Source organism: Brienomyrus brachyistius, chromosome 5 (genome assembly GCF_023856365.1).
Source record: "Brienomyrus brachyistius isolate T26 chromosome 5, BBRACH_0.4, whole genome shotgun sequence".
In the NCBI taxonomy this organism is placed as follows: domain Eukaryota; kingdom Metazoa; phylum Chordata; class Actinopteri; order Osteoglossiformes; family Mormyridae; genus Brienomyrus; species Brienomyrus brachyistius.
Window position 1 is genome coordinate 10,453,714 of NC_064537.1, and position 16,155 is coordinate 10,469,868.

The 16,155-nt window shown below is 47.6% G+C and overlaps 1 protein-coding gene across 2 annotated transcripts; it reads right to left on the minus strand.

Moving 5' to 3' along the window:
- Positions 1-699: 699 nt before the first annotated feature.
- rasal3 (RAS protein activator like 3) lies at positions 700-16,084 on the minus strand. 2 transcript variants are annotated; one of them, XM_049013220.1, is made up of 19 exons: positions 14,918-16,084; positions 14,009-14,584; positions 11,515-11,666; positions 11,216-11,300; positions 9,245-9,303; positions 9,067-9,152; positions 8,308-8,437; positions 7,263-7,361; positions 5,582-6,265; positions 4,972-5,116; positions 4,022-4,166; positions 3,537-3,773; positions 2,997-3,198; positions 2,811-2,902; positions 2,456-2,696; positions 2,162-2,266; positions 1,884-2,074; positions 1,707-1,791; positions 700-1,456 (listed from the first exon to the last, which is right to left on the minus strand). In XM_049013220.1, the coding sequence occupies exons 2-19, from the start codon at positions 14,562-14,564 to the stop codon at positions 1,352-1,354; spliced, it is 3,399 nt and encodes a 1,132-aa protein (XP_048869177.1). In that variant the 5' UTR covers positions 14,565-14,584; positions 14,918-16,084; the 3' UTR covers positions 700-1,351. The 2 variants fall into 2 exon arrangements, with proteins under 2 accessions (XP_048869177.1, XP_048869178.1); XM_049013221.1 differs by lacking the exons at positions 11,216-11,300; positions 11,515-11,666; positions 14,009-14,584; positions 14,918-16,084 and adding an exon at positions 10,374-11,197.
- Between the last annotated feature and the right edge of the window lie 71 nt (positions 16,085-16,155).

Consider the following 16,155-nt stretch of genomic DNA (forward strand, 5'->3'; position numbering starts at 1 on the left):
ACGACTTTGGTTTCCGTTTGGTTGCCGTCCCAATGAACTGAGGGTTTAACTTAACCACCAAAAAATATATATACAGGTCATTTATCCTGTTTTCACCAAAATTTAAAGTACATGGTGTATTATTTCAATCATATTTACTTTTGTGAGTCAAACTGTTTGTGTGTTGGGGAAAACAATCCTGGGCAATTACAGATCAACTTTAAAACTATTTTCAGGTATTAATAACGTATCGGCTTTCATAATTTTTGGCAATTCCAAATTCATTTTAATAAACAGGTTAATTGTCAGTTTAATCCCGGTACAGGTGGCAATTTGAAATGTCAACAGGCAAGGCTTGCAGGTAGTTTTAGGTGCAATGTGTGTACATCTTGCTAAAATTAATTGGTACCACTTTACGCTAGGGCTCCCTTTTACCACTTGTAAATGGTAGTAACTCATTAATAAAAAGACAACTGTTATAACTTGTTTGAAATTGTCTATTAATAATTTACAAACTGTTACAACCTAATTAATAACCAGATTATAAACCACTCATAAACGCTTTATATGGATGGCCTTATTGTAAAGTGGCACCAATTAGTTGGTTGATTTTTGTGATATTTGCACAGCAGATCTAACCAATGGGAGGTGTATGCTGGGTTTTAGCTCTGTACATTCATGTTTTGCTGGTTGTCAGCAGAGAAACGGGAGGTTACGAAATCATTTTTAAGGTTTTATTAAGTTATGATATAAAACTGAAATGAATGTTTGAAAAGAAACTGCAGAAAGGAGATTGAGTAGGGAAAACAGTATTTTTTGGTATATAATCATGCACTTATACTGAAACCAACCACCTGTTTTTTAGTCACTATTATTATTATTTTTCCCCATGGGTTAAAGCTAAGGCCAACTGCTGAGGATAAAATTTGCTAGGGGGGTGACCAGCTGCCTATCAGGGAACCCGGGTATAAATGGCTCCCATTAGGCTGCGGAGAACAGTTCTGGTTTGCTGCCGGGTCCGGGTGTGTGCCAGAATCTGCCTATTAAGTATCTGTGCTGTACAGTTCACAGGGGGTCCGTGGATTGGGATGCCAGTCTGTTGCAGAGCTCCAAATAAGCATAGTAAAAGGTGGCGATTAGCCCCCCACCCCTGGAGGTGCAAGCTGACACCTACTGATTTTTTTTTTTTTTTTTTACCGGAACCCCCACCAAATTAAGTACTGGTGCACGAAAAAGCTTTCCAGTATTCCTTTAACAATGTTCACATTTCACTGCATTCATTATTTGAGCTGCACAGGACTTTGAACCACGTGTAAAAGTCACAGTGTTGCCATGGCGCCCTGCTGACGGTCGCATGTCCCAGTGGTCCCGCTCAGTTGCCGTTGCTCTCGGGCTCGACCACTGACTCTGGATGCTGCATGTTCCTCTGACTGCTGAGCTTGTTCATGTCTTTGAGCAGCTCTGCAAACTGCTCCTCCTGAGAAAATGTACAAAATATAATGAGTCAGTAACGCAGTTGAGTAGAACGAGAGGAGTTCAGGGAGTGACATTTTTAGATATTTTTGAGCATTATTCGCTGTTCTAAATAGAGAAGCAATGGGTTTATTGATTGCCTGTGTTAAGTACCATAATAAATGATCAATTTGGCTTTCAGTGGAATCAGCAAGGACTCATACTGGCTTCAGTTTATTGTTCCATTCAGCAGTTTTTTACCCTTGATGACTTACCAGCACGTTCATCCTCTCTGCTGCAGCCATGGCGACAGTTAACTTCCTCTCATCCTCTTCCCTCTCTTCCTCTATTACTCCAAGTCTGATGGAAGTAGAGAAAAGTAAAGTCTGAACTGTTTCTGTACTTCTAAGGTACCGTTCGCCGTCCCCATGACCTGTCCTGGTCTCCCTCACCTGAAGGTGGTGCTGGCGAGCTGCTCCTCCTGCATGGCGAGCAGGTCCTGCATCTGCTTGATTGTGTTCTGCAGCTCCACCTTCTGTTCCTCGCTCTCGGCGATGAAGTCCTCCAGTCGCTTGGCCATCTCCAGCTCGCGCTCCGTCACTTGGTCCACGCCAAGCCGCAGCTCGGACAGTTCTTCCTCGTGCTGCGCGTGCGTCAGAGGGTCCGTGTCAGCAATCGTGTAGGTGCTGCTATCGCCACGGGCCATAAGGCAAAGGGTGGCAACACCCACCTTCTTCAGGACGCTAAACTCCTCCGGCTCAGAGCTCATCGGGTGCGGCTCTTTGACTATGACTTGCCAGGGCACACGAGTTGGGTGAGGCTTCACGCTGGGGCTCTAAGGGAAGGCAGACACAGGCGGGGCCATCGAAACCCAGTGAGTGAACCGTGGCACCACTGGCATAGCTAGGTGACACACTGTGCTGCCCATCTCCAGCATCCATCATGACAAGCAAGCCGGCAGCGATGAATAACTTGCAAGGAAACGTGCGAGGATGCAACGATGCGAGACGGATGGTGCACATACCGTGATGTTCATGCCTTTGTCGGGTTCACTGCAGGCAGCTGGCAGCTGGAGGTTCTCGCTGCTCGTCTGCCGCTTTGGGGGGTGCCAGAGACGTGGCTTGACACGGTTTGGGACACTCTGGGTCCTCGTCACCCGCTTCCCAGCTCGGCTCTCCCTGTTCCTGCCGTCGTGCTGGTAGGGGCTGTATTCTGGAAGGTCCCGCGGAGGCACGTAGGTTGGCTTGGTCTGCTCCGACCTTAAGCTGTGGGCCATACAATGAGGTCAGTTTGATCCCTGTCTCTGCTTTCTCTTTGAAATCGCTGTTCTGTTTGTTCGTTTGTCTTCTGGGTGCTGCCCCCCTCACTCGCGCACTTACTTGCAGATTGTGATGTGGGGAGCGCTGGGGCCCAGCGAGTCTGAGATCTGGTTCAGAATGGTGGGCAAAGGGAGCAGCTTCTCCACCGTTTCCTGCAAGAGACACTCATCGCTATGATTCCACTGGCAGGCAGGATGGGATTGAGCAGGACAGAGCGTTGGTAGGGGGGTCGTGGGAAGTACGTACCTGCTTCATGGGAGAGATGATGTCAATGAGCAGGCCGTGAAGCACGGCTAGGCGAAGGGGCAGGTCCACGTAGCCGTCGAACCTCGCCATGGCCAGCTCGCTGTCTGGGTCGGACACCCGCTGCAGGAAGCTCCGCATGGCCTCCCAGTGCTCCTGCAGGAAGTCGTTCATGAAGAGCATATACTCCTCCTTTTCTCCAAACCTGCAGCACAGGGGAGGGGAGAGACTGCACTGAGAACTGGACACATGGCTGTAAGAGTGTTGGCTGAAGAACCAAGAGGGGCCTGTTTGGCGTGTAAATGTGCATGCAGCCCTTTAAATGCGCTGTTTGGCACACCGATTTTTTGGGAGAGTAACAAGTGCGGAAAGAGCATTAGGTTTTCTGAAGGATTGGCTGGGTTGCGATGCCTCATATTGTCAATTGTGAAAAAAAAACGCTGTAATGGTAACAAGAATCAAGAGCAGTCTTAGCTACCAGCAGACAGCTGCGTGTTTTCCACGACGGCGCCGATTGGCTTGATACAGCCGTCTGAGACTCACAAGGTGAAGTTGGCCAGGTTCTGTATGACCTTGGCAGTGAGGGTGAGGGCGCGCAGCGTCGGCGGGTCCGGGTAGGGCTGCATTAGGCCGAAGAGGGAGGGGCTGAGGATGGCGGGGCACAGGAAACGCAGGAAGAGCGAGGCAGAGATGAGGCGCTGGCCAATCTCCACCCGCCCGCGTGCCTCGCAGTCCTCCACCCAGCTGGAGAAAATTTCATTCAGCTCCACTGGGAAAGATCTGGGGCCGGCGGGGAGGGAATGTTCCGGAAATAATCGAGCGCAGTTAAGAAGTGGTGAAAATAAGAAAGTCATGGAGGGGGAGTGGAGGAACCCAAGGGACACACGTAAGATAAGAAGGCAGCGGAAAGAAAGTGGAGAAGAGAGAGAATCGTTTTTAAGATTGTTTGTACATAAAAAGTCAAAACTGATACACATAACAGTTTATTTTGCTGATTGACTTGTGCAGTAACGTGCGGCGTGTCTCACTCGTGCATCTCCGTGATTCTCTTCACCACATCCTCACAGGCCTCCCTCAGGTTTTTCTGGTTACTAGGGAGCTCTGAGGCGGTGCACTTGCGTGGGTCCACCTCGCAGCTCTCCGCGGAGCCGTACAGCCGCGTGATGAAGTCTCCTGAGAGCGGACGGGGAGGTGAGTTCCTGATGGAGCGCCTGTGTTCCTGCAGCCTAAATGATCTCACCTTTGTGGCAAATCCCTGACCTTTCCATCAAATTCCGGCAGTACCACCGCTTCCGGCTGATGAGAAGTTTTCCCTAACCTTTTTGGAGTGTTTTACTGTCACACCACTGAAAACACTACGCATTTTGGCCCAAAAGCTCAATTTTAGTCTCATTAGATCACAACACTCTTGTCCTGTCAGGTAGATTCCAAATGATCATTGAGATGTTTCTTCCAGAGTAACAGCTTTTGTCCATAGATATGCATACATACGCTGTAGCTATTTCAGGTTAGTCATTTGCCTATTCTAGACAATTTCTGGGTGTGTCGACGCAATTTCGCCCTGTGCCAGCAGTACTCACAGGGATATCGATGGCTATTGTTTTTCATTTGGATGACTGTACCCCTGCTTTTGCTATGTTTATGTGCTCCTGGGTCTTTATTTTAATGTTTTGGACTCGCTGACTGACACACAATCCCTGCCTAAACCGGAGCTTTCATTCAGTAAACGGCTTCTTCAAAGGCCAATAGCAAGACAACTAGGAAATTCCTTTCATTCTTTTGTTCTACGGACACATGGTTCACTTTCGCATTTAAATATTTTCTCACTGCAATGCACTTAGTAGCTAGACAAATACGTGCATTTATAATCTGTAAGATATGGAAGCATGTGCCGAATGTGAATACTTTTGCACGGCACCGCAGCAGTAAACAGGAAGTCGCCCCCGCCCCTCCCCCCCCCGCGCCAGGCAGGCCGTACCCAGAGTGTCGATGAGGTACTTCTGCCCCACCAGCTTCATGTACTCGTCGATGGCCTTGGTGGCCAGAGTGTTCTCCCTGAAGATCAGCGCCTCCTTCTCCCCGCAGCGCTGCACTTCCGCCCTCCCCAGGGTGATCAGGAACTCCTGGAAACGCACCCGGATGCCCCTTTTTTAATAGTTGATAATGATTAGATTACGGGTCGCCAATGAGCCAACCACGAGATATTAGTAGCCCGCAGAAAACCAGTGAGCCATCCTTCCACCCCCACAACACCTTATACCATCACTGCCAGGGGTGTACCTAGAAATTCTTCCCCCACTGACAAAATTTAACCTTGGGCCCCTTGCACCCAATTTTATATAAAGTATTACACATCCAAGGACCCCTGTCAAGTATAGAAAAGGTTGGAGACCCCTAGATTAGATTGTTTTAAATAATTAGCCCCCAGTTTTCGGAAAGGAGACCAGATGTATTTGTGATGCGCCTTGCACAGTTTTGGTAACGTCATCGGCCCTTTCTTGTGACACTCGGGGCTTTTGAACATGGCGCCCTGCAACCCAGCCCTGCTCCCCGTGGATAAACATTGGTGTTTTCCCCTGGGTGCTCACCTTGGCCTTCCCGATGCTCTGCAGCACATGCACCAGCGCCCTGGCCAGCTCCTCCTTCTCCCGCACGGACAACAGGGGTTCTAGGTCGACGCACATCTCCTCGTAGTTCATCGTCACAAACTCGGCAAACTCCTTGTAGCGTTCGATGGGCAGCACCCGCAGGTTCTGGAAGCGGCTCTTAACGCGGAGCGAGGCCTGCGGCCCCAGCTGGTCCTTGATGCCCCCAGAGCCCGCTGCTTTATAGGGGACGATGCGGTACCAGTCCTCGTGAAAGGCCCGTCCTCGGATGTTGGCCAGGGAGATGGCGACGCTGCCCAGCGGGAAGCTGGAGGTCTCGTCTCGCGAGTGGCGCTTCTTTTTGGACTCGTCGTCCCGGAAGAGGTGCAGCGTCAGCTGGGACACAGGCGGCAGGTTGTCCAGTTCGAAAAGCTCTCCCCAGAACAGCTGACAGCCTCCCGGGCCGGTGCCAGCCCCGCCCCCTCCCAGGCCCCCTGCTGAGGCTGCCACGCCCACTTCGGCCACCAAGCTGGAGCGCTGCGAGGATTTCCCGATGGCACGGCTGCTGGTGCGTGCAAAGAGGACGCCGTCCAGGTGCAGCTCGCAATAATAGCGCCTTTTTGGGGGCAGGTCCTTGGCCTCGTTCACCCAGAGGCTGAGGGAGTTTTCCGTGCGCTCGCAGTTGTCCTGGAGTAGCGGGGGCAATGAAAAGAGCACGCTTTTAGCATGCTAACCCTGCGTAGGCTAAACTCACACAAACAGCAGCTTAATCTGCTTGTATTACATACATCATCCAATGCAGGGTCATAGTGATTCTGAAGGCCGTCCTATGAAGGTAGAGGAAGCCCTGGGAAGGATGCAAGGCGTTCAAACACACACTAGATCCACACACAGACCCTGGAGTGAGAATCAAACCCCGAACTATTCATTGTAGGACACTTATTCAGTTTCAAAGGTGTGTTTCAAGAGAGGCTGATGGATACAGCACAGCCAAGCTGAACTGCACTCTGTTATCATCGAACTTAAGTCAGCGATTCAGTTTTTAGAGATTCAAATGGCCGGGACACAAATGCTCATGACAGGAATTACCTTCTTCGATTTGTTGTTTTGGTAGCAAGTGATAAATGAGTTTGGAAAATTAGGCACACAAAACACCAATGTAAAATTATATCATCTTGATTATCATTTTAATAACAGGGCTGCACATTTTGGGGTGTGAGACCAAAAATAAAAAATTGCACTAAGAAAATTTGCGTCTCAGATGATATTTTTTTGCAATTAATTAAATGACACTAATGCTTTGAGTCCATATCTTTAAATCAGTTATTTGTCTTGCTTCATTATTTAGAGGAAAGCTGTTGCCTGCAGCCTGGTCCAACCACATTGACGTCACATTAATTGTCCAAGTTTGGGTTCCTGTCCTTTTAAATGCTTAACAAGATTGAGCCGATAGCACCCCCTCAGGCAGATGATAGAGGCCACATAAGACAAATTATTTGGTGAATCTAGGCCAATGAGTTCCAACCTAGCCTCGCAGACCCCCCAGAAAGTCCAAATTTTTGTTCCCCCCCTGCTCCCAACACACATGTACCAGGTATTTGTTTTTCTTGGTTGGCTGGGGGCTGGGAAAGCAATAATGTGACCCGAGTCGCTGTTTTATGTGCCTGGGGGCCTGCAGCTGTACCTTATTGGGCTGGGCAGAACGCCTCAGGTTCTCAATCCAGCGGTCCCTCTCCGCGGCGGAGCTGCACCCGAAACAGTGGTTGTTCTCGGAATTAATCACCTGTGAGGAGGCAAGCCATATTGTCAGAGGCACATTATCAACACTCATACAGCTAACCCTTATTTTGTTGGCTGAGGACCCAAGGAATGCTAGGCTCTCTATCCGCAAACCTGAAAACCCATGTAAGAAACCTTGGTTTTTTTGATTCATCTTTAAACTTTGATTTACAAATAAGGCCTGTGGTAAAGGGCAGTTTCTTTCATTATCATATCACAAAACTGAAGCCCTTCCTTTCGCCTAATGATTTGGAGTCGTGCCTTTATTATTTTCATTACTATTTAGTTGTTATTTATTTTCTTTAGCTTTGAGTAGGCCATGAGTATGATTGCTTTTTTAAATCGTGGCTAATTAATAATGTTAATTTGTTGTTATTCATTTCATTAATTTATCTAAGAGTATTTATTGCGTTTCACAATAAATAAAGTCCTTACAGCACTTCGGTAAACTCTTGTTGTTTTAAACGTGCTTCATAAATGAACTGATTTGACTCGACTAGTGGGAGCAGCACGAGCGTGCTACCAGATACAGGATATAACACCGTACAGATCTACAGGGGAAAAGGATGCAAGCAAAGTCAGTGTGTAACATCCCAGAGCTCAGTGGAGCAGAATAACAAATCACACTGGTCCAAAAACAGCTTCAATGACAGCATTGCGAAAAAGTGTCTGTACTGTTTGAAATCTTCATCTGGTTTGCAAGTGACTGTTAGTAGCTAATTTTGTGTAGTGTCCAGTGTTTTTAGACTTGTACATGGGCATTCATAGGAAGTACAATATGTATGTTTTTCAATGTGTCATTCATCTCACTTGTTGGTCACTTTGGACAAAAGCTTCTGCTAGATATGTAAAACGTAATGCATATATACAGATCAGGTGGTAAAGGAGAGTGTTTGGGAAGTCGGTCACAAAAGCATGTGGTAAAGTCAACGTATGGAGATCAGGGGCACCTCAAAGCAGAACTTCTCGCCCAGGATGGAGCTGTGCACAGGCCGGATGACTGTGGTCTGGTCTGAGCTCAGGTCCAGGCTCTCCACCCCGCTGACGGGGATGGACAGGGACTCCCGGGAGCCGTGCAGCCTAAGGGAAGGGTTCAGGACATAAGGTGAGCTCATGTTCACGCTGCATGCTGGTTTTTCTTGTAGACAAATTAATAATTAAACTCCGATGGGGGTGGAGCAGTGCTGCTCCTCACGCTTGTAGAGCGTGTGTGTGTGTGTGTGTTTGTGTTTGTGTGTGTGGCTGGCTTATGTTTATATTACATTGTGGGGACCAAATGGTCCCCAGATTGTGGTAAAAACCTGTTATTTTGACGTCGTGTGGACCATTTTTCAGGTCCCCACAATGATCTGAGAATTCAATCTAAAAACTAAAAATGCCAGTAGTCTTGTATTTTGTTTCTTATGGTTAGGGCTGGGTAGGGGTTAAGGTTGTTCTGTTGCCCATAGAAATGAATGTAGAGTCCCCACAATGACATAATTACGTGTGTGTGTGTGTTCGTGCGTGCGCGCGTGCATGTGCGCCTGCACCCTGAGATGGATTGATGGGATAAGCTGATTGGGTAAAGTAGACAGTAAATGCAGGTAAAGTCCCACTTAAGCTGCAGTTATTAGAGGTCACCTGTGCTTGACATGAGCACATCCACAGAACTGAAAACACCATCGGGGGAAACTCAGCGAGGGACAAAGCACAGGGCCCACAGCTCATACCTGCTCACAGCACTGTGTTCGATGGAATTTAACTGTGTGCGGCTGTTCCTCTGAGCTGCATTCATGAAACGACGAAAGATCAGCTTCTGTGGACGGGGACAGAGAGAGGTGGCATGTGGGAAGTCCAGTGTGCCCTCAGCCAATCACAGTCCCAGGAAACGGTAGAGCCCACACTCACTCTGACAGCACTGGTATCCTTTGCCTTGGCACTGGGAGCCACCACGTCTGGGTTGCATTCTGGGAGACAGGGGGGAGAGCACAGTCAGCAGCCAGACGCCAGGTGACAAGATCTCTGCTCCTCGATCACCAAGGGGGGGGGGCTGTCCTCTATCAAGGGAGCGATCTGTGTTTCAGGCTGTACCGCCATGCACCGATCTAACCACAGGAAGCAGAGCTATTTCCTCCCTGCAATGTGCACTGCTGATAAACATAAAGCGCAGTGAGCAGTTGCAGGCATCAGCATGTCCATTACAGTGCCTCACTCGACGCACTTGAAGTTTCATTGGACGCCCGTGGTCATTCTCCATCCTTGACGCATTTGCGCGGGCGGCCAGTCCTAAAGGCCCAATGGTGTGTCCCCCCTCGCACCCCTGCCCCGACTTTAGTCATTTATCTATGAAATGCATCCTTATGTCCATCATGGAGAGAAACTGTGAATTAGGGAAAAAGAATATTTACTGTGCCACAACTTACAGAGTTTCAGTGACTACTCGTCTTAGCAATCGTGCAAAGCCTGCAGCACAGCGGAATTGCATCCACAGATCCCGCCAAATGCTTTCCTCCCTTCCCATCTGTCGCGCTGTCCTGTTTCGCCTCCTAAGCACCTGCGGATCTCAGGGATGTGCTGCCCTACTGCCCCCAAAAGTAACTAAGGTACCCAAACGTAACCACGGTAACTATGGTCAGAGCGGTGATGGAGGGTTCTGTGGTGCGGTCATCTCATGTGGAAGGATGTAGCCCCCAGCCCTTCAGGGACCACACCTATCATAGGGTAACGGTAGAAGTTTGCATCACTCATGCTTCAGTCGTTAGAGTTTATCGTCATTGTCTTTCATTGCCGTGCAGACGGAATAGGTCCATTTTGATGAAAAAAAAACATTTATAAAGGTTAATCACCAGGATCTTCAACGGGATAAGCGATATGGTAGATAGTAGAATTGTTGGTTTAAGGTTAATTACAGATTCATCAATTTTATATCCTACATACATTTTATGTTGCAGCCATAAAAACACATTTCTGTAGGACATAACCATACTTCTTGGTATATTTAACTCATAAAACACCCAAAGCTTTAGCACTTGCTTACCCAAGCCACCTCCGCAAACAATCCATCGTCTAAATCCCATGATTTTGACTCAACGATCGCCCCGACGAACACACAGAACCGTTATATTTTTGTCGTCTTTCGTTTCCTTCTCGTCACAGTCATCTACCGCCTCTTAACGATTTCTCTTTCGTTTGTTCGTTTGCCTGCTTGTTCATTCATTTGTTGAGCTGAGGCGTTTTTCCCCCCTGCCACTGCAGGACCAGAAGAGGAAACTTCAGTTCGCCGTCCGACCCAACTAGCACTCTGGAGGGCTCGTTAGTGATGCTATCGTTCCCCAAATTTTAGAGGAAGCAATTTGACAGCCGCTCGCGTGTGTAATCACGTCAACCGCTTCCTCCGTGTTCAGCCATCGTTGCCTGGAACCAGCGGGTGCTTTTCAGGGAGATTCAGAAGCTTGAGTTTCACAAACATATTCTTTTATTTGGGTCAGCCTAAAATCCCGCTAACCTGGCATTACCGCACCTCTCTGCCTCATTTCATGTCTGAACTACCTCTGCTGGCCGTCACAGGTGTCAGAGGTGTAACATCCTGAGTCAGCATTGTGACATCAGATCTACCAGACGTGCGTTTTCAACTGGCAAAATCACAAGTGCTTCCGAAGAAAGGAAACGATATTGCCAAGATGGCTGCCTGTCCTACATCCGGATGCATCATGAACATCCCAATGGCATATAAATGTAGCAGAAATATCTAAATATTCTTCAGTTGTCACTCTGCAAGAATCGTACAAAGGTTCCCTAAAGAGCCAGCTGAATGGTCGGCTGCTGTTGGTGCGGAGAGGTAACTGCATGGTTGGTAGTGGGAGATGCTGTGGTACTGACCTAAGTTCGTATGGCTGTCTGCGAGATTCTGCAGGCTGAGGTTGTACAGACAGCTGCTCGCCCGGTTCCGGATCCGTAGCATCGGCTGAGAGAGGGCAAAAATGAATCACTTGCATGGTACCCAATAATAATTACCAGGAGAAGCGGAGCAGCGGATTTGGCCCATAAACTCATGGAGGATGTTTTGCCATTACAGTTACACGAGGAAACAACACCTGCCCCTTCTTGGCGTGTCACCACAAAGCAGGGTGTGCAAGAGCCTCTGTGCGCATCTGTAGCTAAGAGGAAACCGCACTTACCTCCTCGTCCAGCGAAATGAGGATCTGTCCATCGTGCAGGCGGCAGCTGTTGATGTCCCACACTGGCACCTCCTGTTGCGGGACCCATGACAGCCTCACGGGATCCGGGGCTGCTGCCGGGGTCTCTGTCTGGGCCTCGTTGGGAACCGCAGCTGTTGTCACAAGGTGTAATCAGCACTGACTATTTATTAGCGCTCAACACACAGCTAGCCATTGGGCCTTTTAAAGTAATGCTCCGTACAAGATATATCCTACGATTCCCAAAATTATCACGCAAAATGTAAATATCGCACTGAAATCCCATACACAGGGTCCCGGACTTGTGCCTTGTGCTGCCTTGGATCCTGGTTTACTGTGTTTACTATGTAGTATCCTGGATCCTTGGATCCTGGTTTACTATCTAGTGCTGGACAAACTTATCTGGGGGGTCCTAGGCTGCCATTAACTAGGACACTCAGGTATTGCTGATTTAACTGATCATTCCATTTCTCCCGATGCCAGGCAGGGCCCAGATGTACAGTATTGGCCCAGATGTACAGTATTGGCCCAGATGTACAGTATTGTGTACAGTGCAGTACCTATGGTGCTGAGATAAAAAAAAAATTACAGTTTAAATTAAATTAATAATTTAACATTAGAACATATGCAAATTAAAAGTAGCCCAATAAAAACTAACAGGAATTTCTTCTGTTCTCTAAAAAGTTACTGATATCCAGTTGGGTGGCTAGATGAACACCGCTTCAGTTCGCAAGCGTCTCCTCAGGGGCACCCCAGCCATTCCACGCGTTTGTTAAATTTCACAGCCAGCTCACTTAATTAAGTTATTTATTTATCAGTTAGGTATTTATTAGTCATATGAGGTGGGGTAGTGATCAAGTCAAAATATACATAGTTATATTGGACGGTTGCTGTAAATACTGGGGTGACATTAATAGACGTTTTGAAATGGCTAAGCTAGCACACTTTGATAGACGTAATAATTTTACACCAACATGAAGATCATTAGACGTCATTTCTTTGACTGCCTAAGGCTTCTGCACAGTGCTGTACAACAAGGCCCTAGTCCATGATTTAGGATAGCCCATGCATTAATCTACCCTGAATATTGAGGATGGATGGATGGATGGATGGATGGATGGGTGTAGATATTGCCCATTTATAACAGCATGGTTGCACTGACACAGCAGACTGCCTTGGTGACAGGATACGCCGAATATGTCTGGTTTGTTTCACTCTAACGGCATTTAGTTGAAAACTGAGTAAAAAGGTGAACAGTACACGTGAAAATGAAAGTGCAGACCCTCGAACGCTCAGGCGTACGGACGCCATCTGCGGGCTAAAATGGTCGCGTGGAGCCAGTTCGGCAGTTATTTTGCATGTGGTTTGGCTAACGTTTCTTTCCCAAATGTGACTGCGCCTGTTTCTTTTCCCCTCCTCATGAGATTCCGAATCACCCAGCGTACAGCACCCTGTTTCAGTTCAATCTTCCTCCAGCGCTAACCATGCACTTTGTCACATTCAGCTTGAGCTCCCACTCTCTCTCTCTCTCTCTCTCTCTCTCTCATAACTTAAAAAAGTAATTTTCCTTTTATGATAATAACCCCGTTCCCCCCGATTAAGTCCGCTGGGTCTTGCTCACACATCTTTGCACCCTAGTCCACTTTGTGCTGGTTCTGTGCAAAGCAGGGCGAAGCTTCAGACCCTTAAACACGGTACCTCTGACCACACAGCGATTTCTCCCTGAATCTCATTTAGTATTATCGAATTAGGAATAACTATTAGATAACTGTGTTCCGGGTCCATTCCAGGATAGGCACTCTCTCAGTTTAAAAACACCAGCTAACCTGAGGCACAATGCTGGACTGTGGGATGAAACACACAAACCTGGAGAGAATTAGAACTGACATCAAATTAATATTACAGTACCATGCGCTTGTCAGACTATAATGGGTAAATGAAGTCATATTCCAGGGCAAACACAGGCATAGATAATAGGAATGAAAATCATTGTTGTTATTGTTATTGAGGGAACAGACTGAACGTGGAACCCCAAGCTGTTCGTGTTTATCCTCTCCAGCACTAATTTGTGCTTAAATCGCATTCGAGCTGCAAGAGTGGATGTGCCCTCCCCAGCCGGACCCGGACTTTAGCATTCAGGAGGGGGCTTGTATAAAACTTATCCTTAATAAGCATCTTTGCCAGAGTTCAAACTCGGACTCTATACTGTCTGTTTATGCTTCTGTGGGGATTTGGTCTTATTCAGCTTTTTCAAGGTACAATTCATTCTACTTCTTTTTAAAGGTCACAAAAAAAATGCAATATATGGGCACCATAGCGTTCTCCCCAGCCAAGCGACGTCAGCGATAAGCATTATCTCCCCACTTTTTTCACGTGAATCGCACAAATCTGTCATTACCAGGAAAGCTGCCGTTTCAGCTCAAAGACTGAAGTGAGGACAGGAGAGCAGCAGACAGCAGGGCCGGCGACCGCTCACCTTCCAGACACACGGGGGTGCTGTTTCGACTCTGCAGTCGCGGCCTCTTGAACTTCTGCGAGACGGTCCGCAGGTATTTCCTGATGGGGTTGCCTCCACCTCTCTGCTGTGCTTCCTGAGTGGAGGAGCCAGGGCTCTCTGCGGAGGTGGGGCTGGTCACCAGTTGGCTGGAGGTGGGGTTCAGGACAGTAGCAAGTAAGGCCCCAGGGGGCTCCGAGAGGGCCCTGCGGAAGGGGTTCTTGCGGACGGGGGTGGTCTTGCCCGGCTTAGCGTTCTCTGCAGGCTCCCGTTTCTCAGCGGCGTCCTCGCTCAGGGCTTTGCGCCAGCCCTGCATCTTTCTCCACTTGGTGGCGCCGCTTTTCTCAGGCCTCTCGAGCGAGGCTGACCCCCCCACGTCCCCTTTGGAGCCCGTGTGCCACTTATAAGTGTTCAGGAGGTCGGGGTCCTCGGGGGGATCCGGCTGCAGGTCAGCCGCTTGGTCCATCCCGGAGGACCGTGTCTCCTCTTGCATCTTGGGTGATGTCTGCTCCATGTCTGATTCCTTATTAGTGCCCATTTATGGCTTTTTGATTCACACTTTCCATCCAAAAAAAAAAAAAAAAGCAAATAAACTGAAGAGTTTTTATATCACACTTTTCTGTAACAATTTCTATATTGTATATTCTCTCAGCCGGTGAGATTCGCAAAGAAAGGCTGTCTGAAGAGCTTCCGCCTCCTGCCCTCCTGTTCTCCAGCGGTTGCCCTCTGCCTCAGGTTCTGCGTGTTCCTCCGTGCTGAGCTGCCTTTCTCTGCAGTTGCCACCTGGCTCACACGGCTCTGCCCACCCCAGCTCTTCCCCAAACAGCCGTCGTCTCCCCCTGCAAACCCCCTTCTACCGACATACTGTTACCATAATTGCGTGAATCTCACCTCGTGCCTCGTCCTCCAAAGCAAGAGCGTCCTATTGCTCTGCCTTGATGTCTTTCTTCTTTCTTCAAAGTGTGTTTTTTTCACTCCCTCTTCCTCTTTAACCTCTAAACATATTTTTCCTCCTTTCAGTAACTTAACCTTCTGGGTAATTCCTTCCAAGCGAAGGTCACTTTGGCGTGACCTTCCTCCTCCCTTGTTTTATGTTTTTTATCAGAAGATTATACTTTTAAAATTGTGCCTCTGCACTTGAGCCAGTCTACCTTTCGTCAGCTACCACACAGGAAGTCTACTTTGCTATGACAACAATATGACAGCCAATCAGTTTAAAGTATCTCGCGCTTATACGTAGTAAAACGGAGGGGAGCCGATTGTGCAAAAACACCCAGAAAACCGCAGACTCTGCTACATGCTGGTGACATTAACAATCATTTGTGGAATTTCTTGAAGCATAATAATAGTTTTTTTTGTTTTTTCATGGGAGCTATCGATTACCTGACGTTTTTCAGGTGTGTTGTCACAATGTAATACTTCTCTCTTCTGGCCAAGATCAAACATTAAGGTTTCCACTCCTTAATCAGTATCAGTTTTTTGTTACGTGACTTATAATCCAAACGCTCAAATCCTCTGTGCCTCCACTGATTTTTCTTATCAAAAATATTTAGTAGCTGTTCTGTAAAAGCTACTTAATTCTAGTCAGGACTTTCACAAGAGGAACATATTTCATATGATTGTGAGAGAAACTAAAAACAATCGGTCCTTAAGAAAGGTCTGTAGGTAGATATGGCTTTTTCCTGTTTGCTGCTGAACGCTGCTTCATTTCCTGTCAGCTACATTGGAGCCTGACTCCAATGGCCACTTTGAAAACCACTTCCTGCATTCATTTACACCGTTACTGGATCTAGTGTATCATTTCCAATAATCCTTATATAGGTAATATATTCTCATGTATACACTGTATTATGCAAAAGTCTTATGCAAACAAAAATGATTTTTAAATGATCTTTGTGTTGGCGTAAAACTATGATATAATGTCTGTCAAAGTGTGTCAGCTTATTCATTTCAAAACCTCCCCCAAAGTCACCCCAGCATTTGCAGCAACGGTCCCAAATTCCAGTGTATTTTTTTGACCCTACCCTCCCCGACCTTATATGGCGAAACAATACCTCACTGAATTATTTAACTGTCTTACTTTTTTAATTAATTGGACTGGTTGTGAAATTTACCATGGAATGGCCCAG